General features: G+C 35.1%; 1 protein-coding gene across 4 annotated transcripts in view; it reads right to left on the reverse strand.

Annotated features, from left to right (window-relative positions):
• RUNX2 (RUNX family transcription factor 2) overlaps nt 1–26,277 on the reverse strand; it is a 161,764-nt gene that overhangs the window by 100,169 nt on the left and 35,318 nt on the right. For 2 of the 4 annotated variants that reach the window (XM_014062584.2, XM_087716744.1), the window contains exon 4: nt 2,842–3,015. The exons of the other annotated variants lie outside the window; for them this stretch is intronic. In XM_014062584.2, the coding sequence (XP_013918059.2) occupies nt 2,842–3,015 (174 nt within the window). The remainder of the gene's footprint in view (nt 1–2,841; nt 3,016–26,277) is intronic. 4 annotated transcript variants of the gene reach the window in all.

The raw sequence follows: 26,277 nt of genomic DNA on the forward strand, positions 1-26,277 counted from the left end.
GCTATTCTGAATTAATAGTGGATTCCTAGGATTATGTTTTTAATACCATTCAGATAAACAACTATTGTTTACAAGATTTTAATGTACTGCTATAGATCTAGAATAAAATAAAATGTAGTATGCTGCTAACCCCAGCCTAGCAGGAGATTTTCTACCCACACAAAAATGAACATGATACAGTATACTGTATTAGTACATTGCAAAACTTGTAAGGCATTAATTTTGTGATGAAATAAAACAATCATCACTTGAAGTCAAGAAACTTGTTCTCATTTTTAATATAGTGTTATTAACTAAATAAGCCTTGTAAAAAATAAAACCGACTAAGAATAAACTACTTATTCATAGCTAAGCATGTACAGGTATACTAGTATACTAAAAGTTGCATCTTTTGGCATTTAAATAATTCATAAAACCTTTTACAAAATCCCTCTTCGAAACCTTTGGAGATATGTATTGTCATGGTTTATGAGTTGGCTTACAAGATAGGAAAACAAGACTAAGAATTAATGAGCAATTTTCACCTTGAAGTGATATGTAAAGTGGGTTCAATAATAATCAACATTGGTGAGATTCCTTAAAAAATGATCTACCCCAATGGCCAAGATTGTAAATGAATCAATAGTATGATCAAGATTGTCAATGATAAGCTGCAAATAAAGTATTATTTAATGTAAACAAGTGGAAAATAATGTATATGAATTCTAAAAATTCAAACTTTACACATACATTAGTAGTATAGAAGCTGGCTTGTCAGGAAGGGAATCTTAAAATGAAAAGCTCCATGATACATTAGCCTGGTTTGTGACTGCTAAAAAGATATATTCCATGTCTGGAGTCCTTAGGGTGGAAATTGCTGGAAAATGTGCAGAAAAAGAACTGCCAAAGCAGCTAAGGATCTAGAGTAATTTCTTGGAATATTTTTTTTTAAGTTTATGTGAAAATAGGTAAGGGAAGATTTGATAGAAGTATATGAATATAGTATAGAAAATAGGGATAGAGGTGTTTTTTTCTTCCTTTCTCACTGTTAAACCTCAGAGATATCCTCTGATTAGATAAACAGTATATAAACAGATATACTTCAGCAATTTAGGGAGTTTTACAAGGGGACTGATGAATATATGGAGAACTGGTCTTTTAATGATCACCAGTTTGGATGACTGTAAATTATCTTTTAGAGCATACTCTAAAGTTTCTAAGACACAAAAGTGGAAGAGGACAACTATACCTACATCTGGTTAGTCACTATGTGACAATAGTGAAGTAGAAGAGTTGTTGGCCTTATCCAACAACTGAAATTTACTCTAGATGACAGTGGAATGTTTTTGGTCCAGAGATGTACAGATTCAAGAAGGACTTCAATCTGCTTTAAATGGGGAGGTGATCTCCTGTAAGAATCAGGTTCATGATTTAAAGATGCCCCAATGATGTTGTGTACACACTTACAGATCACACTGTATACTTGCAAGGGCTATATCATTTTTCATTTTGAATTCTAATCAGAATTCAAGGCATTAGTGTTGCAAAGGCTTAGAATTCTTTGAAGATCAAAATCTGATGGAGAAGCACTTCTCCTCATTTCAACAGTGGTTGAGTAGTGTATGAGGTGACCTCACCTTCACAGTGGAAAATGTTATCCTGAGAAGATATAAATTTACATCCTTTTTAATAACTCCTTTTCCATTTTTATATTTTAAAGTATTTATTATTGAGTTGTTTACTACAGGAGAATGTAGAAATATTGGAACTGCACCATATAAATCTCTATCTCTATCTCTATCTATCTACATACATACACACAAACAAACAAACAGAGACACACATTTTTAAAAATCAGACATCCAGGTTATGGCAACCCTAGTTAAAACTTTTGTGCTCACTACAGAATGCCATGATGTAGGGTTGTGATGTAATGTTGAGAAAACCAGGAATGCAGATTCCACCCCTGACATTCTAAATGAGTGCCCAACAAATAATATATGAATAGGCTACAGTGAAAGTTGATTGCCTGGGGTCCAAACAGCCTTCAAAATTCTTCAAAGAAAATATGTTTTCAGAACTTCAATTGATTAGATCTGCAAACAGATACAAGTTACACAAAAGGTAACTTTTAGATAGTTCTAAAACCAATTTTTCATAAGTAAGCTGTACAGTGGAAATAATGTAGTTTGGCTCTATTCAATAAGCTGCTTATAATTAAATGGAAGACAGTGAAATTATTATTATTATAATTTTAAACAACTACTTATTAAATTTATCTCCTTTTTTAATGAACTATCATTTTTTTAGAATTTCCTTCCTTCTGTACATAATATTTTAAACAATGAAATCCATTTTGGCTTGCAAACTGATAAAATGTCTATAACTTTAAGTGCTGTCTGATTCATAATTGTGGTTTATAATTGGACATTGGAATAATTTTATTTACTTATTAAATTTATATGCTACCTATCTTACTATTCAAAGTGACTCTTGGCACTGTACATTGGATATATGTGTTAAAGTAATATTTGAGGGAAATTACTATGCTATGCAAGTCATCCTAAATAAATATACCCCTATTTGGAGTAGTCAAATATATTTTATGAATATATGAACATTATCCCAAGGATGAACATTTTTTTTTAGATTTTAATATCATGTCTTTTAATTTTTATTTCAAATCAGAAAGAATAATCTAAAAGGTCCCAGTAATCAATGTTACAAAAATAAAAACTATCTTGGGTAATTTACATTTGTTTATGCTTTTATTTGGCAACATCCTTCTCCAGTTTGAAGCAACAGAAGACCTACAATCAGTGATTACCATGGTCTGTACAAGCCCATGGCTCTGTCTCTTACCTGTAATCTGACTCTGTCCTTGTGGATTAAAAGGGCTTGGTGCAGAGTTCAAGGGGGGCCGTGGGCTCTGAGTCGGGACCCCTACTCTCATACTGGAATGAGGAATGCGCCCTAAATCACTGAGACGTTCTGAGAACAAACTAGGTTTAGAGTCATCAAGCTTCTGTCTGTGCCCTGGAAACAGCAAATCATAAAATAAAAGGGTGGTTAGCATGACAAATACTATTAAAGTGCTTTGTTTATTATTGTGAGACCAAATAAAATTTAGATGTAATCTGCAGCTGGTGCAGGGACCAAAGTATGGACTATTTCACCCGCTATAGCATTGGTACAAGGAAGGCACTTGTATTGCTATCCAGGCATAGAACAAATCACTGCAGTCTCTATAGCAATTTATATCAGAGCAATACAATTGATTGTTTAAAAGCAGGATTTTCATAATATAAAGCTTTTCTTCAACGATTATGTCCTGACTGTCAAGCATCCATAGAAAGCACAGGCTAATAGTGAGGCCTCAGAAAAAAAAATCTGTCACTTATTATAGTTGGAGGCATCTGGGGGCGGGGCTGCTTTGGAGTCAAAATATCAACATGGAGGCTATCTCTGCATGATTAAACTCTTCCCCCTTTTTCTATTTGCATATTACATTGCAAAGAGGTAAGAAAAGCACAATGCTTTGATTGGATAGTCACGGTTGCCATCTTGACTTTTTAAAATCTCATCTGTGGATTGTCCTCAATACAGCTGTTAGTTTTCATATGACCTCTCAGTCTCATTTCGACTTTTAGTTTTCTGCTGTTGATTCTCATCTTTTCTGTTTCTATGTTCATGTAAATAAATCAGTCACTGACAGTTCAAAATTAATTTAATGGGAGTCTTCTTCAAAATTACTGTGTGTAAGACTCCAGGTTTATCTCTTTTATCCATTACTACATGGCAAGATACATTTAATATTTCCCTCTTAGAATTCATTGGCCTCAACACCTGTACTGAGGTTTCCCATATGGTAAACTGAGCTGAGCAAATGCAGCTGATTCATTTCAACCAGGCTATTTTCTATTCTCCCCTGGATGTGTTAAAATAACATTTTAGCTTTTATTTTTATTTTGGATAGTTGTTAAACACCATAGTAATATATCAGATTTAAGAAGTGTCAAATCAGATGTTCAACATGTTATCATTTATCCTTAACTGGTGCAGGTATTCGTCTATTAAGGATTACTGCCAATTAGGAACCAGTATTGTTACATTCTTAATCAACTTTGAGTTGCCCTTCTTCCCTTCCACACCATCTTTCTGACAGAAATCCAACCATTTGCAAATATTCATCATATTTAATTGTAACTCGGTTTTTGTGTGGGAATGAGGAAGTTTGCCTCTTCAGTTTGTTTTTAATTGTATTTTGGCAAACAACAGGTTGTTCTTTGTGCTCCTTCATAAAAAAAACTTATTTTGCTGCATTTTAATTTGCAACCTTGCAACTTGAAATCACTTTTAGCAAAAGACTTCATTGAACCAAAGGTCTACCAAGTTCTCAATGGCCTTGATTCTCCCCACATGTACCTGAATGAAGTATGATTTTTCCATAGATATTTTAATTTTATTTCCTGAATCATCAATTAAGCTATCCTGCAAAAAATAGCTAGTCCTTGATTACCAACTGCTTGCTCAGCAATTGTTCAAGTTATGACAATGCTGAAAAAAAAGAGATTGACGACTAGTCCTTGAATTTGCGGCCATTGCACATCCCCCACAATCACATGATTGCAATTCGGATGCTTGGCAACCAGCACACATTTATGATGGACACATCATTCTGAGGTCACATAATCCACCATTTGAGACCTTCACAGCCAGCAGTCAATGAGGAAACTGGTAGGTAGTCACAAGTTGCAGTCACATAACATTGTGCTCAATGGCTGTGGGTGATTTGTTTCATGACCACAGTCAGTATTGATATTGTAAGCCTGGATAAACAATTGTGTTGTTTATAGCAACTGCGTTGCAAGTCAGAATTATGGTCAGTAACTGCGGATTACCTGTACAGCAATATTAGCAATAGTTTCCAACAAGACTGCTAGTGCTACTTTTATGAAAAATTACTAATTTTTAAATACTTTTTAAAAATGCATTACCAATAGTAAAACTACTATAAATCAATTAACGAATGTAATCAAGCATGAGTAATGCTAACTATAATTTTCTGCAACTTCAAGCACTTCTCTTAGGTGATACCTTACTAAGAAAGATAACAATGTAATAAGCATCAAAGATGGTGAATGTCTAGTTCAACAAACATCTCACCTGGATACTAACCCCAAAACTTTTTTGCAATTGTTGAATAGTCCTTTAATATACTGTCTGGAATTTAATTAATTAAACATTGTTCAAATTCAAATGTCTATCATATGTAAAAGTGTTGATACCACTTTATAATGCCTTGGTAAGACCACACTTAGAATACTGCATCCAGTTTTGGTCATCACGATGTAAAAAAGAGACTCTAGAAAGAGTGCAGAGAAGAGCAACAAAGGTGTTTAGGAGACTGGAGGCTAAAACATATAAAGAACAGTTGCTGGAATTGGGTATGTCTAGTTTAATGAAAAGAAGGACCAGGGGTAACATGATAGCAGTGTTCTGATATCTCAGGGGTTGCCACAAAGAAGAGGGAGTCAAGCTACTCTCTAAAGCACCTGAGGGCAGGACAAGAAACAATGGATGGAAACTAATCAAGGAGAGAATCAATCTAGAACTATGGAGAAATTTCCTGACAGGACTATTAATTAGTGGTACAACTTGCTTCCAGACGTTGTGGGTGCTCCAACACTGAAGGTTTTTAGGAAGAGTTTGGACAACTATTTCTCTGAAATGGTATAGGGTTTCCTGCTTGAACAAGTGGTTGGACTAGAAATCCTCCAAGGTCCCTTCCAATTCTATTATTCTAATTTACGTAGCTTCTCAGCAATCTTCCTGTCCCATTGCAACATATGATATTGTGGACTAAAGACAGACCAGATTAGGACATATTCCAGTGGGAAATATTTGGGAAATCATTTATAAAAGATAGGAGGACATAAATAAGCAAGACCATTTTGAAGGCATAATGCTCTTGCTACAGGATCACAATATATGGCAAAAGTACTGATCTGTGCAATTTGTACAAGTGTTGTCTTTTTTCTTGGGACCACTACCTGTATCATGTAATATCAAAATCCATAATAAATGTACTGATGCCCGTAATTAGCTATATCCTCTGAATTGCATTGACTCAATATTAAAACTATTGTTTACAGTTTATTCTATGTGAGATAATATATTTTCAGAGTATCAGTTGCTTATATTAAGAGATAGAATTGAACCAAACATTTTCATGCAGAAAAATTAAGGTAGGCAATTAATACAGATTGGTATTAGAAGAGACCTTCCAAATAAATCAAAATAACTTATTTCCCCCTGAAATGCATATAGAGAGTCCTCAACCTCTGACCTGTCACTTAGCTGTTTGAAATTATATCAGATTTTTTTAAAAAAAAAAGTTACTTAAGACCCATCCTTGAAGTTTTGACTGCTACATAGCTATGAGATTGCATTTCAGGCATTTGGCAATTGGCTTCCATTTACAACCAATTCAAGCCACGTAGAGTCACATGATTGCATTTTGTGATTATTATTATACTTTATTCATTAAACATGAAACTCAGTCAACATTCAAAAATGCATCACAAAGACCATCGACTGGTGCTAATGGTTGATACGGGTTGCTGCCAGCGTCCTAGGTATCAACCAAATACCTTCTTAAAATATATGATGTTCCGAGTAGTGCAGTTTTTTGCAGTTCCATAGGTGTTATTGCAGGAAGCTGCAATTTGTTGATGTATCTTATAAAATTCTTGGACATGGTACCAAGTACCCCAATGACAATGGGTATCACTGTTACATGTTTCATCCCTAATTGGTAGTTTCGATGGCCAGGTTGCAGTATTTCATGATCCCCCCCCCCGCTCCCAGTTGTTGTTGTTGTTAGCCTTTTTTCAGGAAAAAAACATGCATTGGATAAGTTGCATTCTGACTTATCATCATGTGATTCCTTAATGAGTATTGCAAAAATGGTCTTTAAATCAAGCACAGTCATGCATAGGACTAAACTCCAGGCTTCATTGTGATCATTAAGTCAAGGACTACCTATACATAATGATTTATATAAAACTAAGTAGAGCAAATAGTGAAAAGGTAGAATTATATAGTTAGCAGAGTTTTAATGAAATAATAGAAGTTTGATTAATTTAATTAATTTAATCTGAACCCTAATTTAACTATGTTACATATCTTATATCGATACAATGATTATTGCTCTTTTGGGCCAGTCTCTCTCAGTTCAACTCTCCTCATAGAGTTGTTGTTATGGGGAAATAAAAGGTGGAAAGAGTATTAGCTATGTTTGTTGCCTTGAGTTATTAACAAAAACAATTCAAATGGGCCTAACATAAATACTAACTTTTATTTGCAATTATAATCTCTTCAATTTAAAGATGTTATTAAATAAAATGCTAATTAATATTAAATGCATTAATATAATTTATATTATAAAGTTACATTCTATGTTTTATCTGTCTCTTTCTTGTACAACAGAATAAATCCATAGTAAAGCAATGTTAAGAATGTACATTTTTTTCTCAAATAGACAGATAATTTTAAAAGAACTTTTAAAAAGCCTGCAAAGTGGCAGACAAGGAGGAAAACACAATTAAATTAGGAATGACAATGACACCCACAAAGCTAGAGGGAAGGATTATTTTTTGCATGGATAATGTGTTCCTGTATAATACACATGCTAAACACATGGTTCAGATCAACAGTTAAAGGAACAGACGAAAGCTTGCTGAGTTACTATTTTCTAAATGTAAAAAGCTGCACAGTGTGATGAGGACAAGACTTAGGATATATTTTATTAAGGAAACTTTGGAGGTGATAGATTCATAATAGGGTAAGCAATTAGGATTTACCTCAGAAGATACAAATGTTTTATCTGAAAAAGCTTTAGGGTGTCCTCACAATTTTGCCAGCAGGAGACAGAGTAGTCTGCACTTCTAGAAAATAGGAAATTATCATAAGTCATTTGGTATTTCAGTTGTCTGCAGGATGCTTCACCCATTGTTTGGGATTTACATGGCTAGAAATATTTCCATAGTTCTATGTCTTCAGTATTTGTTTATTTTATTCATTATTACATTTATATATCACCCATTTCCTTATGGCAGTGAGTCTGAGCAACTTACGAAATGATAAAAAGTTAATGCAAAATGATTAGAATTAGGAAAAATTAAGTAAAACAAAAATTAAAAACCAAGAGAGCAGGAGACAGGAGTGAGGATCTTTGCTCTACCAGGAGTGTCAAACTGACGGCCAGTGGGATGTGTCACATGCAGGCCACACCTACCCCAACTCCATGAATGAGAAAACATCATAAATCCTCACGTGACAGCAACGTGATACTGCGAGTTTGACACCCGTGCTCTAGTCTGTCAGCCATCCCCAGCATAGAATGCCCCATCAGCATATTAGGATGTTAAATATTTTTATATTAGGATTATTATGTTACCTATGGGATTAAAGCTTTTCCACATTTTGCAGAAATCCCTAATGTTTTTATGGTCAATTATAGCATACCCCTCATTCCATTTGTTATACATAGTGAAGGTTTTTTTTTTTTTTGCAGTTGTAAGTTCTTTAAAACTTAAATGTGTCCAGCATTGCAATGTGCAACTAAAAATCCTGTGGTGCTGGCTGTTTTAGATTTTGCAAGAGTGAAGAACTTCAAGATGCAAGACTAAGATATAGGCAGTTTGCTTAATTACAGAAACCTATTTCTACCTGTGCTTCTCAAATGAGGAATTGCATGTAATGGCAAGGAAATCATACAAATGTAAGAAAAAGCAAGGCAAGAACACTGGATTAGTAAATTATTTATATAGAACAATAAATAAATGTTCCAAAGGATCGTGTTCTTATTTGCCAGAAGAATTTCTAGAGAGGGACCTGATAGTTGATCCAATTGGCTGATCATTTCTGCTCCTGACTTCCATTGCCTCCTGGAAAAATTTGCAATCCGTTCTTGTCACCCAACTGCATTGTGATCCATCAATGTGGGGGAGGGGACCTTCCTTACTTCCTTCCTCCTTCCCTCCCAGCCAGCCAGCCAGCCACACTTTTCTGTTTAGGGACTAAACTAAAACAGGGAACCTAAAATTAATTTCATCCAATTTGCATTGAGGACCGCATAAGGGTTGTGTTTGACCTTGAGGGGGTGGGGTGGATTTGGCCAGGGTGGGTGTGGCCAGCTCAATGTCACTCATGTTGCGGGCACCTGTGGTGGCCTTAGCATTCAGCCAGCGAAAATGGGCTTTCTGAGCTCCATTTTTGGCTGCAACGGCCTCCTGCAACCCTCTGCCAGTGAAAACGGAGCTCAGGAGAGAGAGTGCCCACTCAAGCTCCATTTTTACTGGCAGAGGCACCATGGGCTGGTCCTTCGCTGTTTCCAGGGCAGACCCATGGGCCAGATCTAAGCACCCCGTGGGCCGAATCGAGCCCCTGGGCCTTGAGTTTGACACCCCTGATCTATTGGGTTATGCAGGGAAGCCAAACCCGATTCTGTTTTCTGACCAAAATAAACAGGTCCATATAAAATGATCTTCTGCTCAGATTAAGAAGAAAATTACTTTATGTAACTGATGAAAAAGGAACAGCAATCTTATACACATGCCCCATTAGATTTGGGTGACATTTTTAGAGTGTGTGTGTGTGTATGTGTGTTTTATAAATGCACAACTTGTCCTACGCACATAGAGACACACACAGTAGGACAAGTCATGCATTTATAATGCATATCAAGACATATTAATGCCATATTATAATATCTAATAACACATATTAAGAATAATCTACAATGAACTTATTTCTGAGTAAGTCACAAGATTAAACTACTTATTATAATGTATTTTTAAAAGGATTCTGCCCACTGTGTAAAGTAAGTAAGTAAGAATTAAGGCTGGATTCTTTGCCACAATGGCTCTGTTTCAATGGAGTAAAGTTATTTCTGTTGCATCACTGCAATTTATCTTTTAATTTAAATTTCAGGCAATATGTTGATAGCATTCAGCTCCAAAACAGCCATCTAGCTTTATTCTGAAAGGGAAAATAAGAGTGTCATAAATCATCTACAAGGAGTAAATTAATGCTTCTACGACAAATCCTGTTTGAAGTTAGGAAAAAACCCAACTCCGCACTAAAATTTTCTATATTAATATAAATGTTTAATTGTAAAAATAAGTGCTGCTCTCTTGGTTGGCTTTCATATTCAACCCTCCAGCTGAGTTGTACAATTCAAGATTGTTTTTATTTTAAAAGCAACAAAACTTAGCCAAACCATTTTTATCCCAGAAAACGGAAATCTTGGAGTCCTTCCAGTCTGTTGGGTAGACATAATTATGAGAAGAAATATATAATCTACCCAAGAGACATAATTACATAATAAGCCCTAGGCTCTACACAAGAAAAGTCCTTATAATTCTCCAAACAAGGTGCTATACAGACTTCATAACTGTTACTCACATGCTGAAATGAGAGCAAGGCTGCTTATTTTTTTTAAATAGCTTTAGGCACTTTTTGAATAAGAAATGGAATAATTCTAGTAGCAGAGGTAAGACACCTTTGTTTTTTATAAACAAACACAGGTAAAGAAAAGTGGGAATGCAAGAAAAAAGCAGCTATTCCTAGTTCAGGAACCTCAATTTTTTTGTCCCATTGCCTGTCACCACTTTAAGCCTTCCAGCACAAGATAGCTAATTTCCTAATTTCCAAACTTCAGAGTTTTCTCTTTCCTATGATGGTAGCTTTTTATAACATTGTCCATAGTATTTTTCTAGATCATGTGCCAGGCCCAGTCTTTATAAGCATTACTTCTGTAGTGTCCTTGGTCTTGGTTGTCAAGTTGGATTTTAACAGGGTAGACAAACTGAAATGACACCAAAGGGTTCTTAATTAGCAGAAGAACAGGTTAGAATTCAGCCTGTTCTAGATGCAGTTGTATTCTCCTAAAACGACAAGCAAATAAGTCTGGACGTTTCCTTGAACTTCAATCTGTTTCTTAATTCCTCAAGGAGCAGCAGAGAGCTGGGTTGCACAATAATGCCTATTACATAAACTATATCTGTTTCTGATTCAGTTGGATCTGCCAATTACCTATGCCTTGTTGAAATAATGGAAGATTGATTGACTGCCACAATGAACTCACTGTGAAATTGGCCTGAAGAGAGTCTGGAAGCTCTGGTGCAAAATAGAGTGACTGCTAGCTGCTAGCAAGTGCTTAATATTGGACCATGCAGAAAAATGCTCAATGGTTGCCAACTGTTTTCTAGGCACAATCTAATACAGTATTCAAAACACAAAATGCCTTCAGGCCTAACTCTTTGAAGGACCATATTTCTCATGTTGAACTTGCCATGGCAGTAAGATTAGCTGGAAAGGTCTACTTAAATATGTCTGTTATAGAAGCCAACTTAATTACTTACAAGTTGCTTTCTTCTGCATTGTTCCCATGAACACATTCTGTTTGGAACTATTTTCTCTGCGTTTTAAATGAAGTTTTACCTCTTTAACTAGAGCTTCTGTATGTTTTTTCCTTTGGTTCCCCCCCCCCCTCTGTATCGATTTATATCATAGCTGTTTTCATCCCTCTGCATAGAGCAAAAGTAGTATATATCTAAAATAAATAAAATAATAACTGTGCCATGACTTTCAATCTAGCTAGAACCACAGTTTTACAGTTAGCAATGGTTTCTACTGTTCACATTGTCAGATATTAGAGACAAATGGTAGAAATAGCACTCATAATTATTTGCACCTGTGAAGTTGCTAGAATAACGCTGTTAACCTGTAGGTTAGATACACAGAATATGCTGTTTAGTACTTTTACTTCCAATCCATTAAATCAATCTATGTCGAGTTTGGCATGTTGCAAACCTAAGGGACCTAGTAATTAAATCTGACAGGTGAAAAAGTATCTAAGGAGAAGCAGCAATGAAAAGATAAAGGAAATATATTTTGGTGAAAATCTTTCACCTGTTAGATACCAAAGTCTCCTCTTTCTTTACAGTAACTATTTTATTTTATTTTATTTGTTTGGGCAATCTTTAGGTAAATTACTCCCATTCTGTGTGAATGTATTCCTGGACCAACCTTATGTGCCTTCCCTAATTCAGTATTCTTTGTAAAACATTTTCAACAATGTTCAAGAGTTGGAGGCCTAATAAAGACAGGTAGTTCTTGTGGTGTTGGAAGCCAGTTAACCCCTTACTGTGTTATCCTCAGTTTATGGTGGACCTGTATGCAATATTTTTTCTGCTGCTTCTGGAAGACTACAGACAGCCATCTAATAAGGCCTTTGAAATGGAACAATGGAAGAAGGGAACAGATTTAACATGTGCATCAGTATTTCTCACTTATTTAATCATGTTCAACCTTTTTCTGAAAACCTCCAGTGATGAAGCATCTACAACTCCAAGAGGCAAACTGTTCCAGTGGTTAATTGCTATTACTGTCAGGAAATTTCTTCTTAGTTTCAGGTTGGATCTCTCTTTAACAAGCTTCTACCCATTGCTTCATATTCTTCCCTCATCCTTCCCTGCCTTGGAGAGTAACTCAACCTTCTCTTTGACAGTCTTCTCTGTCAGCCCCTCAAGTACTGGAAGACAGGCATCATGTAACTCTTTATCCTTTCTCTTCCTGAGGCTAGATATACCTACTTTCCCTGTTCATGATATGATTTAGCTTTAAGACACCCCCCCCCCCCCTTATCACCTTTGTTGCTCTTTCTAGGTCTCAGTCAGAGATGGGTTGCTCTCAGTTTGGCCAAACCAGTAGTGGTATTTTGGTCTGGGTCGCAGAATTGGCAGCAACCCAGGTTAGCCACACCCCTGAACCACTTCCCCGGTCACCACTGCCATTGCTGGCATGTTGTTTAGTAGTGCATGTACTTGCGTAGTTCATTGTAAATTGTTCTGTGCATGCACGAAGAACAATTTACATTGAACTGTGCAAAGCGTGTGCGAAGCAAACCGGTAGTAAAACTGAGAGCAACCCACTTCTGATCTCAGCATCTTTTTTGTAACATGATGACCATAACTGGATGCAGTATTCCAAGTGTGGCCTTACTAGTGCAGTGTAAAGCAGTGCTATCACTTCTTGTAATTTTCATGCTATTCCTCTATTGATGCAGCCTAGACTGTATTGGCTTTTTTTGGCAGCTGCAACACACTGATGGCTTATACTTAGGATACCTAGATTCTTCTTATAGTTATTATTGTGAAGATTTTGAGTACTGGGCCTAAGACAACCTTGAGTACCTCAGTGCATACTTCTCTCCATGTAGATGTAGTTCCATTAAGGACTACATGCTGAATACAATTGGTCAGCCAATTACAAATCCATCTGGCGATGGTAGTGTTTATCCAACATTGCACCAAGAAGTAGGCTATGGTCTACATTGCCAAATAGTTTACTGAAGTCCAAGTAAACTATATCTACAGTATTTCCTTAATCCACTAATTTAGATATTTCATCAAAAAGGACAAAAGGGTTTATTTGGCATGTTCTGTTTTTAACAAACCCATCCTAGGTGCTCACAAATCCACTGCTTTATTATTTTTTCTAGGATTTTGATATTAAACTGATTGGTCTGTAGTTGTCTGGTTCTACTGTTTCCTTTTTTTAAGAATTGGAATCACATCAGCTCTTTTCCAATCCTCGGGCAATTCCCCTATGCTCCAGGTCTCTAAAACATTATGTTCAGTGGTTCCAAGATCCCATGTGCCAACTCTTTCAGTATCCTGGGAGGTAAACCATCTGGTCCCTGTTGATTTGAATTCATCTAAAGTGAAAAGGTGCCTTCTTACTAATCTCTTGCCTATTTCAACCTGCTTTCCTATTCTGTCCCCCACAGTGCTGTATTTGAGAAGTTGCATTATTTTTTCCTTTTGCATAAAAACATACAAAAAAGGAAATAAACAGTTCCACTTTCTCCCTGCTGCTCTTCACCTTCTTATCATCTTTTCCCATTAGTGGCTCTATAATTTCTTTGACTTTCTTCTTGAATATTGAAAGTATTATTTTTGTTATTTTTGGCATTTGTTGCAAGTCTTTGTTCATTCTGAGCCCTAGCTTTCCTGACTCCATCCATGCAGATTTGGGTTATTTGCTGGTATTCTGTTTTGGTTATGTGTCCCTCTTTCCATTTTTTATACTTGTGCTTTTTCTCCCTCGGTTTGTCAGAAAGCCCTTTATGCAACCATACTGGTCTCCCCTGGAGTCTCTTATTTTCCTTTCTATATAGCAAGGTGAAGCCATGATCTGCACATACTGTGCTCTAAATGAGAATTTATAGAAGTACAGGCCCCTTATGAATGTCCTTCCTCTCAAAGGAGAAAGTTAAGTGGTTGGCTGTAAGCAGCAGCACTTTTTTCAGTTGTGAGTTTTCAATGTAACTTTTTAATTAAAGCAGACCAGATATTAATGAAGGGGAGGATCAACAAGATCTCAACACTGAGGGGAAAGAGTTTAGAGCCATGATTTCTTTTCACATTGATAGGGCTGCTTCAACCCACATGAGAAAATGCCAGATTACCATGGTGATGACCATTGTTAGAAGGCAAATAATTTTTAAAGTAATCTGTCGTTTAATCCCATGTCTTTGGCATGGCATAATGCCTTTGACTTGCATATATCTAAGCAGACATATTCTGACTTGATAAACCTATCAGGGTCACAAAGTTAGAGAATGGGAGACTTCCTCTCAAAAAGACACTCCTGAAGTCTGGCCCAACTCCATTAAAGACCTGGCTGGGGGAGGGGAAGTGTCCCTATCTAGAAGAGGGCGGGAGGGGTATAGGCAAGGGGAGGAAAAGCTCTTGCTTGAACTGGAATACTTCCAAATCCTGGCAGAACAAGACTTTTTTCTTAACACTTGCGAAACCTAATCACTTTGAAGGAATGAAGAGAGAGAGAAATATAAACACAACCATTATAATAGCTTTAAAGTGCTTATTTTTAATCTAGTCTGAGATTCCTCCAATTGTATGCTGCTTTGGAACCATTTTGCTTGTCAAACATCAATAAGGTGCTTTTTAATTTATTTCCAAAACCAAGGCTGAACATTGTGGTTAAATTGGAGTTCAGGCATAGAAGAAACAAGAGTTAAGCAATAACGAATAGATATATATGTGTTTATGTACTACCTCTTTCAACAAGCAGCTTTCTTGAATTAAAAGACCATTGTGCTTGTACCCATGAAACAGGTTTTAAGAAAATTACTTAAGCTCTCTTAAACAAGGTTGAAAGAATACACTAATCACTAATAAAATTCATCTGGCTAAATAAAATTGGAAACAAAAAGATGCCCTTTCTTTGTACTTTGCTGTGCGTTGAAATAATATGCTCTTGTGGAAAAAAAAATCCTATCCTTTTTCATAGAGATACATCTGAAGGTTCCTTCAGTAATCAGGGTCTCTAGAGCAGAACAGCAGTTCATCCATATAATCATGTAGGTTAATGCTCTTGCACAATCTACTACAGGTTTTATAGACACATAATTGCCATATCCACCCAAGTGTAATAAATGGAGTCTACTATGTTAATCCCTGCATTCCTATTGTTTGTAAATACCAAATGAGGGAGAGACTCATAGCCTAAGAACCCTTCCTTCCCTTCCAAGGAGTTCGGTTAATGAGGCACAGAGCTGCAAAGCCCATACATTCCAATGACGTTCCAGCCCAGAGATATGAATGCCAGCTAATATGAAAAATGTCAAGTTATTGTGATATTGAGACACCTGAAACCAACAGATGGCATATGAGTTCAAAGGGTCTCAAACAATTCCTTAAGTATATAAGGAGATAAAGACAGAAAAAGGAAGGAAGGAAGGAAGGAAGGAAGGAAGGAAGGAAGGAAGGAAGGAAGGAAGGAAGGAAGGATTTTTCTTCTTTATTTCATTTTTATAACTGTAGCATAAATCAAACAGAGAATTATTTGTTCTTAGGCAGACCTTTAGTAAATAAGAAGAATTAAACATTTTAAGGCATTGTCCTATTAAAGTTCACCTAAAAGAATGCATAAAAGAATGCAGTGAGTAATGTTGATCCTCTGTTTCAAAAAATGGATTATTCCAAAAGAATGGTCAATTGAACAGTTAGACTAATTCATCCAAAATCAAATCAATTCAGTTCATAATTTCCCAAGACCCTCAGAAGTTGTTAATAATATAGGGAAAAGTTATTACATCAAAGTGTAGTCTTTAGGATACTCTGGCTTCAATCCACTTAAAACAGAGAGGGGCAACTCATGGGTCGCCTGATCTTTCATTCTTCTTTATGACATTTTTAAGATCAAACTTTTGCCACTGAAACTTGGTATCAGATGGCAGAAAAATTGTAAAATGATTGACTGCTAAATGATAACAGGGCATAAATGAGAAAAATGTAAAGCATCCAATATACTTAATTTTGATATTAAAAAGAGAGTGCATATACAATAATGAAGATGGTTCTGAATTTCCAATCTGATGAGAACCCTTAACTGACAGCAGTATTAAAAACAGGTTCATCTTTGCTTTTTATTTCACTGGATGGTTACCATCCAATAGAGAAGACAGAGATGAAATTAAGAAGAAAGGAAGAAAGGATATTGATAGAGAGGGAAAGAAAGGAAAATGGTTAGACTCATTTATGGTTGTGGTTTATGACACTTAATACAAGTGAAAACAATGAGGATCCACTGTGACTAGGATGTTTTGGTTCTAGGTATCTATATAGGCATATTTTCTAAATGCTATTGATTGACAAAATAATTTCCCAACTGCTATAAAAGTTATCTCACACACAATTACAGTTTTATCATAATTAGTACAACAAAAGGAAATTGATTATTTGTAATCTATGAATTTTCCAAGACAAATACCATATATATTAACACTAATTGCAACTGCTTCTCAATACAATGAAAATAATTATATAGACAATTTTATAACTCCTTTCATTGGAATGAGTCTCTCATGCTCGTGTATAACTTTGTAGAAAAATGCAGCTGTTTTTATATAAAAGTAATGATTGTTATTGGGTGACCCAGAAAATGCACATATCATAGTGTTTAGTCAAGCAAAGAGAGAGCAAACTCTACAAATGCAACATTTACAGTGGAAAATAAACACACTTAGAATAAAACCCTGAAGATCAATCTGATGTATTGGCCTATGTGCTTTAGAAGCTGACTCTTCATCTCTTCAGAATATGTTTAATAATTGACTCTATTAGTTAAGCTCCACATGTTAAATTGAAGTCCTGATTTTTTAATCCAACTAAGGAAAACCATCAGTACGAGAGAAAAAACCTTCAATAAAGTCATTGGCTGGGTTGAAGCTTCACGTTGTTCCATAATTTTTTTAAAGTATGGTTTTAAATAAGCCACAATTGCTGGGTTCATATTATGTACTAAGCCACTAGTCATGGTTTTACAAATAACAACACCAGAGGTCGCAAAACATCAAAAGCAAAAACCAAACACACCTCATTATGACTTAGCAGAATATGAAAACTTAAGTATGTTCTTGACACCTGATAATATTATGTTATATTTGGTCTTGTGTGGTCTTATTGTTTTTGAATGGCAGAATTCAGTGCTGCATCAGAAGCATCTTTTTCAAGCTTCTTTAGTTTCAAAAACAATTTGGAACTAACAAGTTTTCCAAGCTGAGATTTTGATAAGATTCAAAAGAAGTTGTTCAAGCTTGTCAACAATTAGATTTTCCATACCGTATGTTATGGAGTTCTGAAATCTTTTTTAAAAATTGATAACAAGAAATCTTTACAGATTCTGAAAAAAATATGTGTAACAATAGAATGGTACAATATATAATGAACAGTGTGATAAATTGGAATGTCTTTTAAAAAATAAATATTGCTGTATGAAGTTATTAGAAGAAATAAAGAAAATCTCTTTCTAATAAAATAACTAGAAAATAGATCAGAAACCATAGTTCTGAGAAAAAGTATCCTCCAAAAACATTTTTTCTTGCCAATATTGAACCATGCAACAGGATTTTTGTGTTGTGAACAATGCAAATATTGTGGACACGGTTTAGGAACAAGAGGTAGACTAAAAAATTTTTGAATGTATAACAGTAAACTAGGGATATATTATACTATGACAAGGAATGTAAAAGGAACATAACAAAGGACTTAAAATGGGGGAACATACTATATTATTAAAGATCAAAATATGTTAATTTGAGTCTAGGCACACATCAGACTCAATAGAAGGCAAAATTCCAAGATTGCTTTGGAACAGATTTTCATTCACTGAAGGTCCAAAGATGTTTATAACAAGTTTAGTTTGAATTTGAGCCCTTTTCAAATTCCAGTTTCAATCTGTTGTTCAGGAGCTCTGGCACTGTGCAAATGGTGCAGGCTAAAAAAAGGAGTATTTTTAATAGTATATGGAAAAAGCTATATTAGAGAGGAGAATGGAGTGTTTTGGATTTAAACAAATAGGTTTTTCCTCAGATCATTGTATCTTTATAACCACACTGCCTTCAGCTATCTGAAAGAGAGTAGAAAGATCTCTTTAGTTTTAACTCTTGCTCTGCCTCATTTTTTCAGTTTGTTATCCTTGGCAATTTTGCGATGATAAATGGAAGTTGCCTAAGGTAGCTGACTGGGTCTAGTGTATTCTTTTAGGAAAGGGAATATCTTTTAGATTTTTTTTAATCCGCCTATATTATTTTTATAAATAACTCAAGATGGGTGAATATAGCTAGTACTTCTTCCTCCTATTTTCCCAACAACAACAACAACCCTGAGGTGAGTTGGGCTGAGGGAAAGCAACTGGCCCAAGGTCACACAACCAACATGTTTAAGGCAGTTGAAAAGCATCAAGTTAAGATCAAGCTTATTAGCCCTCCTTCCTTCCATTCTTCTTTAAATACCCGCTTCTCTGAATTCAGAATTCTATTTAGACTTGATTTTAATGATTTATGCATATTTTTTATAATTTCACATAATTCTTCAAATTCCCACCTTTCCATAATGTCCAATTCCAAAGTTACAGTTAATTTTACAGTTCTTATTTCAGAGTTCTGGTCCACCTTATATTTATCTATTTCAGCTGCTGTGGGGAAGAGCGATGGGAGCCATCTTGGTCTTTTGTTCTTCCTTAATGTCCAGTTCCAAAATTGCAGTTAGTTATATAGATCTTATTTTGAAGTTCTGGACCACCTTAAATTTAGCTAATTCAACTAATGTGAAAATGGAAGAGAAGCTAGAGCCATCTTGATCTTTTGCAGGAAAAGAAAAAGAAAAAAACTTCATATTTTCCCAGTTCTTGATTTTGTTATTATTTTTCCACCTCTCGATGGTTATAGTTGTGCAAAATATATTAATTGGAACAAACTTGCATACAGCCAAACTTGGGTATATTTCCTATCTCCTGCTTTTCCAAATTCTGATTTATGGCAGTTGGTTAATTAAAACTTCCCATACAGACAAGATTAGGTTATCAGTTATCAATGAGAAAATAGTGCTTTTTTCTTGATTTTTCTCCCTTGTTGCATTCCACCTCTCATTAATTAAGTTGCTTAAGATATATTAGTTGGAAAAAATTTGGATGAAGTACATCACCCCAGAATGTTGCTTTCTATTTCAAATCCAAAACCAAATTTAGAGTTTGTATTTGAGTGGGTTTGTCACTTCTCTGCTTTCTCCCTTTCTGTCCAAATTGTTTCAAACAGATGGCTTTTTTTGGGGGGGGGTAGTATTTCAACCTTCCATTTTCCCTTTCTTTCTTTCCTTTTGCCAAAATCCAGATCTGTCTATTAATATTATTGGTACTCTCAAGATTCTTTGCCTTTCCCAAGTTTTGATTTATGACTGTGGGTTAAATGAATCTTCTTACTGGCCTTTCATTTCATCCTCACACTCCTGTTCAGTTGCTTTGGCTGGAAGCCAGCTTCTTGTGCAGCCATGTTGCCATGCTGCCACCCCTGCTCTGATTCAGAGGGCAAATCTCTAACCTGCGAGGGACCTGTTGCCTCCCACTGGGTATGATGAGATCCTGCCCCTTCTTTGCCCCCCCTCCAGGGAGGTTCTGATCCAAAAAGGATCTCAGAATAGGTTTGTCAGACAGGGTTCATGTGAGGCTCTTGAGACTATATATATATATATATATATATATATATATATATATATATATATATATATATATATATATATATATATATATATATATATATATATATATATATATATATATATATATATATATTGTGTGTTTGTGTGTGTGTGTGTTTGTGTATACATACATACATACATACACACACAAACACACACACATGAGGATAAAGAAAGAACAGGAAACAGATTCAGATTTGCAAGATTCTCTTCTTATAGCTGTTCTAATAACAGTTTTGGGAACATATACTGTCTGTTTCTTAGTTTAGTCTATCTAATAGGGCTGACAGAAGGTGCTTCTTCAAGGTTAAAGCCCCACATCCTTTGTATATATATGCAACATTACTACACTTACAAAAACATCAGTTTTGGGGACTTCTGAGGAAGCAATGCCAGACTGAAGACAGCAAATCTGAAGACCAAGGCAGAAAGAGAAGACAGCGAATGAATCAGTTCTCCAAACTCCTCTCCATATTAAGGAAAGGATCTGGATTAGTGCTCCATTCACATGTTCCCTATAAGACCATAAAACTGCATTCCCCAGCAGGTTTTAAAGCTCTGTTAGCTGCAGAGGTGGTATTCAGTTCTCGTCAAATAGCAGAAATTTTGAATAGTTCAGAGAACCGGCAAATACCACATCTGACTTGCCCTGCTTCCAATCTATTCACTGCCTCCCAGCCTCTGAGTCCCAGCTGATGGTCAGTATATTGCTGCCTCCCAGCCTCCCAGTTGATCACAGGGTCTTCTTTTGTTGCCCGGCACAGGAGCACGGAGCTGGAAAGCAGGTTAGTGGGGCGGAGAGGGAATAAGGATTTTGAAGTATCCTTCCCCCAGGAGTGGGGAGGGAATGGGGATTTTGTAGTATAGTTCCCCTGCCATGCCCACCAAGCCACAGAACTGGTAGTAAAAAAAATTGAATCCCACCACTAGCTGGGAAAGTCAGTTTTGCCCAAACCATGGTTCAAAGCCTTCAAAGGGACATTGGGTTTGCCTACTTCCTTTTACTTAAAGAAGTAATCACTTATATTAGAAATGGTTTGTAAATTGCTTTTTAGATTCTAAAATCTTCAGGAGGATAGTTTTATTAGACTAGGTATCTTAATCACAGGATTGTGAGATGCTGCAATGGTTATAAGTCCCAAAACTGGCATTGTCATAATTTTGAACAATAGCTAAACAGGGCAGTTGTTTTCAAAAGCTACCTGTACGTACTAAGCTACCAGTATAAGGATAATCTTAGGAACTTTTATTTATGTTTGGGTGCTTTTCTGTGATTTTGTTTGGGTGAATCAGCTCCTTAATCCAATCAACATGTTGCTAAATTCTCTAATGGTAGACATCTGTAATATACTTTGTTAGTATACTAAACATTTATTTGCAACCATAGATTTTTGCAAACTACATATAAAATTATAGCAATGATATCAGTTCATGCATTCCCCTCTAGTTCAATGTAGTTCTTTTTTTACTTTGTAGGAGTAATGAGATAAAATATTCTGAAAATAGTCTCATAAAGTCATCAACTATCTGACATTGTTAAGATTAGTGCCATGATAATATTCTTTTAACAATTGATTATGTTCAGTAATGAAAGAGCTAATGCATCATACACTTAGCTTTTCAATCCATTTCCTTAAAATCCACTTCATTTCATGGATAATTGTTTTCCAGTTTTGGAAACCTTCACAAAAACTAAGTACGATGCAAAACTGCTTCCCAAATTGTGCACTTGGAGTTACAAAAGTAACTAATACCTATTGAAACTTTACTGTGAACATTGCACATCAATGAGACATGTAGTCATCAAATTGTTTTTTGCTTCTGATGCCTCTGAGCCACTTTGGGCACGTCAATGCAATTTTGACAGCATTTTTTTGGAAGCAGTTTGCTATTGTTTTCTTCCTAGGGCTGAGACTGAATGATTGGTCCAAGTCACTCAGCTGACTTTGTAATTTGGCAAAACTGGAATTCACAGTCTCCCAGTTTCTAACCTGGTACCTTTAACCATTATACCAAATTGTCTCACTCTCAAGATGTTAGTCATCATTAAAGCATTCTCTAAAAGAGAATGAAATAATATCAAATTATTCAGTAGTTAAACTGTAGGTTGTGGTTATTACTAATTAGTTTTTTCTTGTAGTCTAATAGAATTAGCTCCAAGCTAACTAAAATTAAGTATAGCTAAGACCTAGGTTTCATTAGATATTGCATCACTAATAGTGTATTTTTAAGTAGCAATTTATTGTATTTCTGTTCGCTACACTGAAGACAAAACATCCATGTTTAGACCCTATTATTTAAGTTGTAAGACAGGGTTTTACATAATATAATATTTTTACATACCTCTCTCTGCATATGCAAGGAACTAGAGTAATAGTCAGATGTTAGAAATTTCTTATGTCAACTTGGTCACTACTTATCTCAAACTGTTTTTCTAACTTAACATTTCAGTGCTGTAAGCCACCCAGGAAATGACGGTTATTAAAAAAATGTACACCTCCTGGCATTAATAAAATTAAGTCTAACTACCGTAGCTTCAATTGGGTACACCCTGAGTTCTACAAAATGGAATTCAGAGGTGTTTAACTTCAGCTGGATTGAAGCCAAACTGTCTAGAGATTTACAATTCCTACTAAAAGTTGACTGACTGATGAATCTTGTCAAGCTGGTTCTTCAACTGTAGTTGTACGTAGTGAATATTTATTTAAGGATGCCCTCATCTTTTTACAACTGCATGAGAAAGCATGCTTCTTTGTTTCCTGCAACAATGTACTCACCTACAAGAGAAAACAAGTCAAACAGCCTCTTTTCCCAGCCTTAACAGCTTATGATTTTCCAAGCTAGTCTGTATTTTTGGAGGAGCAAAACACAAGAAAAGCATCTCCTACAATCCCTGGCTAAGCTTCTCACTATTGAAGCTAACCAAAAACAAAAAGATTGATCAAAATGCTTTTAGATATTTTATTAAATAGAAAAGATGAAGTGCCCCAGAAATTGATTTTTCAAGCCACTCAGTGCTTTTTGTGTAGTTAAGCAAAATTGCAAGATATACATGTTTTGTATCTGATTCAACAGCAAAGGCTCTTGTGAAATTTTTTAACATGATTAATTCCATTGTAAAAGGGGGGGTGGGAGAATCAAACCAAAATCACTTATTAACACAAATTATAATTATGGAATACCATATGTAGAAAAAAACTCTGATTATTTCAGGCATTCAAAATATGTATGCATAGCAATTTATAAGTAGCTGATGGTGGAAAGAGCTTGTTTTAGATGAACAATGAGATTCATATAAAATCAGAAAATTATAAACTGGGATTAATATTGTCCAATGTAGGTACAAAGCTACAGGGAACAGAACAATTGATGGTGATTTTTTTTTAAAAAAAGAATTACATAAAAATTCCTAGTATGAGAAATAAAGTGGCAAAAAGGAGAGAAAGTGGCCTTATGTTTTTTGAACTTTCTTCTTTTTACATATAGTTTTAGATGAACAATACAAGCATGCTATATGAAGGAGGACAGAATGCTTTGCCGGTAAAGATGCTAAAATGTTAATTGAGCAAATGATGATAAAATGTCTAATGTTGGCATACATACTATCCCAAAATTGAAAATAACATTTTTGCATCACTTTTTACTTCTGTGGAAAACCCTGATTTTCCCAACCATGAAACACTAACATTTGAAGAAACTATGATATATAGAAAGGGGCATCTGCATTCTGAGCTGCAAACTAATACTGGCTGATTATCATTAACTTTTTGAAAAACAAAATTCTATCCTTTGTTTGAAACTGCCTATCAAGTTCAATTTATACAGAATGAATATTTTTTAAATCTGCACACTATCCACTGCTTCTGATTGCCTTCATTACAATATTACCACCACTCTTAAATTAACCATAATTTTTATAATGTTTCCCATCCTGCTAAACTCGGTTATGATTCTGCCATTAAAACTAATCAAGAAAGTTAATTAGAATTGAAATGTAGACATTGAATATAATTTAGTCATGATTGAGTTGATTCTAATCCAATTTCATGAGAAAGAATGGTTCAATAGATCTGTAAAGGTATGGGCTTTCAACATTTTTACACATGTTTAGAACCCTGGATAACAGTGTGTTAAACTGAAAATGTTGGTAGCTTTTGAAACTTTAAGTATAATTTTGTGATGTGGTTAGCATTATAGCAATTAAATGTGCAGGCACTATTATTCATATTATGAGGATTACTCAAACTTTATTCATCCATAACAGAAAGTTGGGATTGCTATTGTGAATTCTGATTCACTGTTAATTAATTGGGTGCCAGTATATGCAGTCTGCTTAGAATTTTTGGTTTGTCCTGCTTGAGTGAATTGGTCAAAATCCAGTTTCTTCATTTGGTTAAAAAAATAGATTCTTCAGAGTAAAACTTAGTTGAATAGTTGGATTATATTCATTTATTTTGGAAATTATCTATTGTGACTTGCATTCAGGAACCAGAGCAAGTGCTAATTTATGATTTTGGCTAGTAAAGAAGATAACATATCAAGTACTTGACATCAAGTATGGCACTCTGAACAAGCATTCCTCTTGTCCCACTCAGATTAGAAAGCAAAAGAAAAATAGGCTGAGCGTACAAACGAGAACTTAATTAACTGGAAAATAATTGACGAGGAACTAAGTCCTTAGTATGTTTAGTGTGGCCATCTGTCTCAGAATGAATATACAATACATCCTGAATCCCAAACTTGAAACTATGTTGCATTAAATATTGAACATTTTATTTTCATTTTTTCATTTTCATTTTATTATATTTATATGCTGCCCTTTTCCCCCGAAGGGGACTCATTTTATGTGAGAGTTAAACAGAACCCAAGAAGAGCTTCAATAACGGCATGGACGTTTCATTTACAGCAAGGCAACTTTCTTCTGGATCTCTGAGTACTTAAAAAAAAAAGAGATGTAGCTACTTTCAGCACTTCATCAAATAAATGTGATTCTAAAAGCAGCCACATCATATTTAATGAATATAGGGCTGTGTTTACTTCAAAAATTATTTGGAAGAATTATTACAAATCACATGTAAGTGTTAGCTTAGAAGTTTTGTATTATTCATTGAAGTTTCCCCAACAGCGTGAAAAAATTTGATGCTCTTCTATAAGTCACGTTAAAAACACACTGCTTTAATTATGTGATTTGTTATAGCACCATTTTTTCAGGCTCACTCAAAACCTGAAAAGGGGTCTGCTTTAATGAATAGCAGAGAGGCACTCGTGCAAAAGCTGCTGTATTTCTTCTGAATAATCTTTGAAGCCTGCACAGCCCACATAGCAGGATGGGAAGGGTGACTCTTTAACTAGGTATGAAGAGTTACAAAAAAAAAAATCATGATTATCTCATTCAAATTTTTTCATATCCTTATTGTGCTCTTTTGTAGTTGCATTATCTGAAAAAAAGTCACATTTATATTGTAGCTCTTGCATTCCATCACCAAAAAAAGAACTACAAACATGAAAAAAATGGAAATTCCCACAAACAGCTACATTTTATTTATGATATATATATTTATCTCTACTATAATTAAGAGATTATGATTGGTTAGAATCACCTTTATGATCACCTGGAAACTAATCCTACACAATCACCATTTCTTCTATAACTGCTAGATCTTTTTTTCTCAATCTCAGCAATCTTGAAGATTGTGGAGTTTAATTCCCAGAATCCCCCCAGACGGCGTACTGGCTGGGGGAATTCTGGGATTGAATGCCACATATCTTAAAGTTGTTGAGAAACACAGTATTAGACTACCTTACCGAACTATGTACACAGTTAATATTTATTAGGATACTGAGGCTATCAATAAAGTTGCCCAAGACGGCTCCAACATTTTCATCATTTGGAAATGAAGTGGAAAGTAAAAAGCTAGTTAAAAAATAAGGTGACTAAGCAATTGTTTAATGTTGTAGGAGCCTTAAGTTTACCCAACACTCTTCTTTCAATATAACCATAAAGATATAAATAGACAGTTCTTTTTTAAAAAAATAAATACTTTTTCCTGGAATTAGACAAATTGTGGTAAATATAAATCATGTTTTCATAACAGAAGACAAGATCAAACTGTAATGCCTGATCTGATTTATGCCTGGTCCAAATAGTTATGGAATGAATGCTTCAAAT

The sequence above is a fragment of the Thamnophis sirtalis genome, unplaced genomic scaffold (assembly GCF_051295495.1).
Source record: "Thamnophis sirtalis isolate CommonGarterSnake01/CBP01778 unplaced genomic scaffold, rThaSir2_p1.2 scaffold_5, whole genome shotgun sequence".
NCBI classification, from domain to species: Eukaryota; Metazoa; Chordata; class Lepidosauria; order Squamata; family Natricidae; genus Thamnophis; species Thamnophis sirtalis.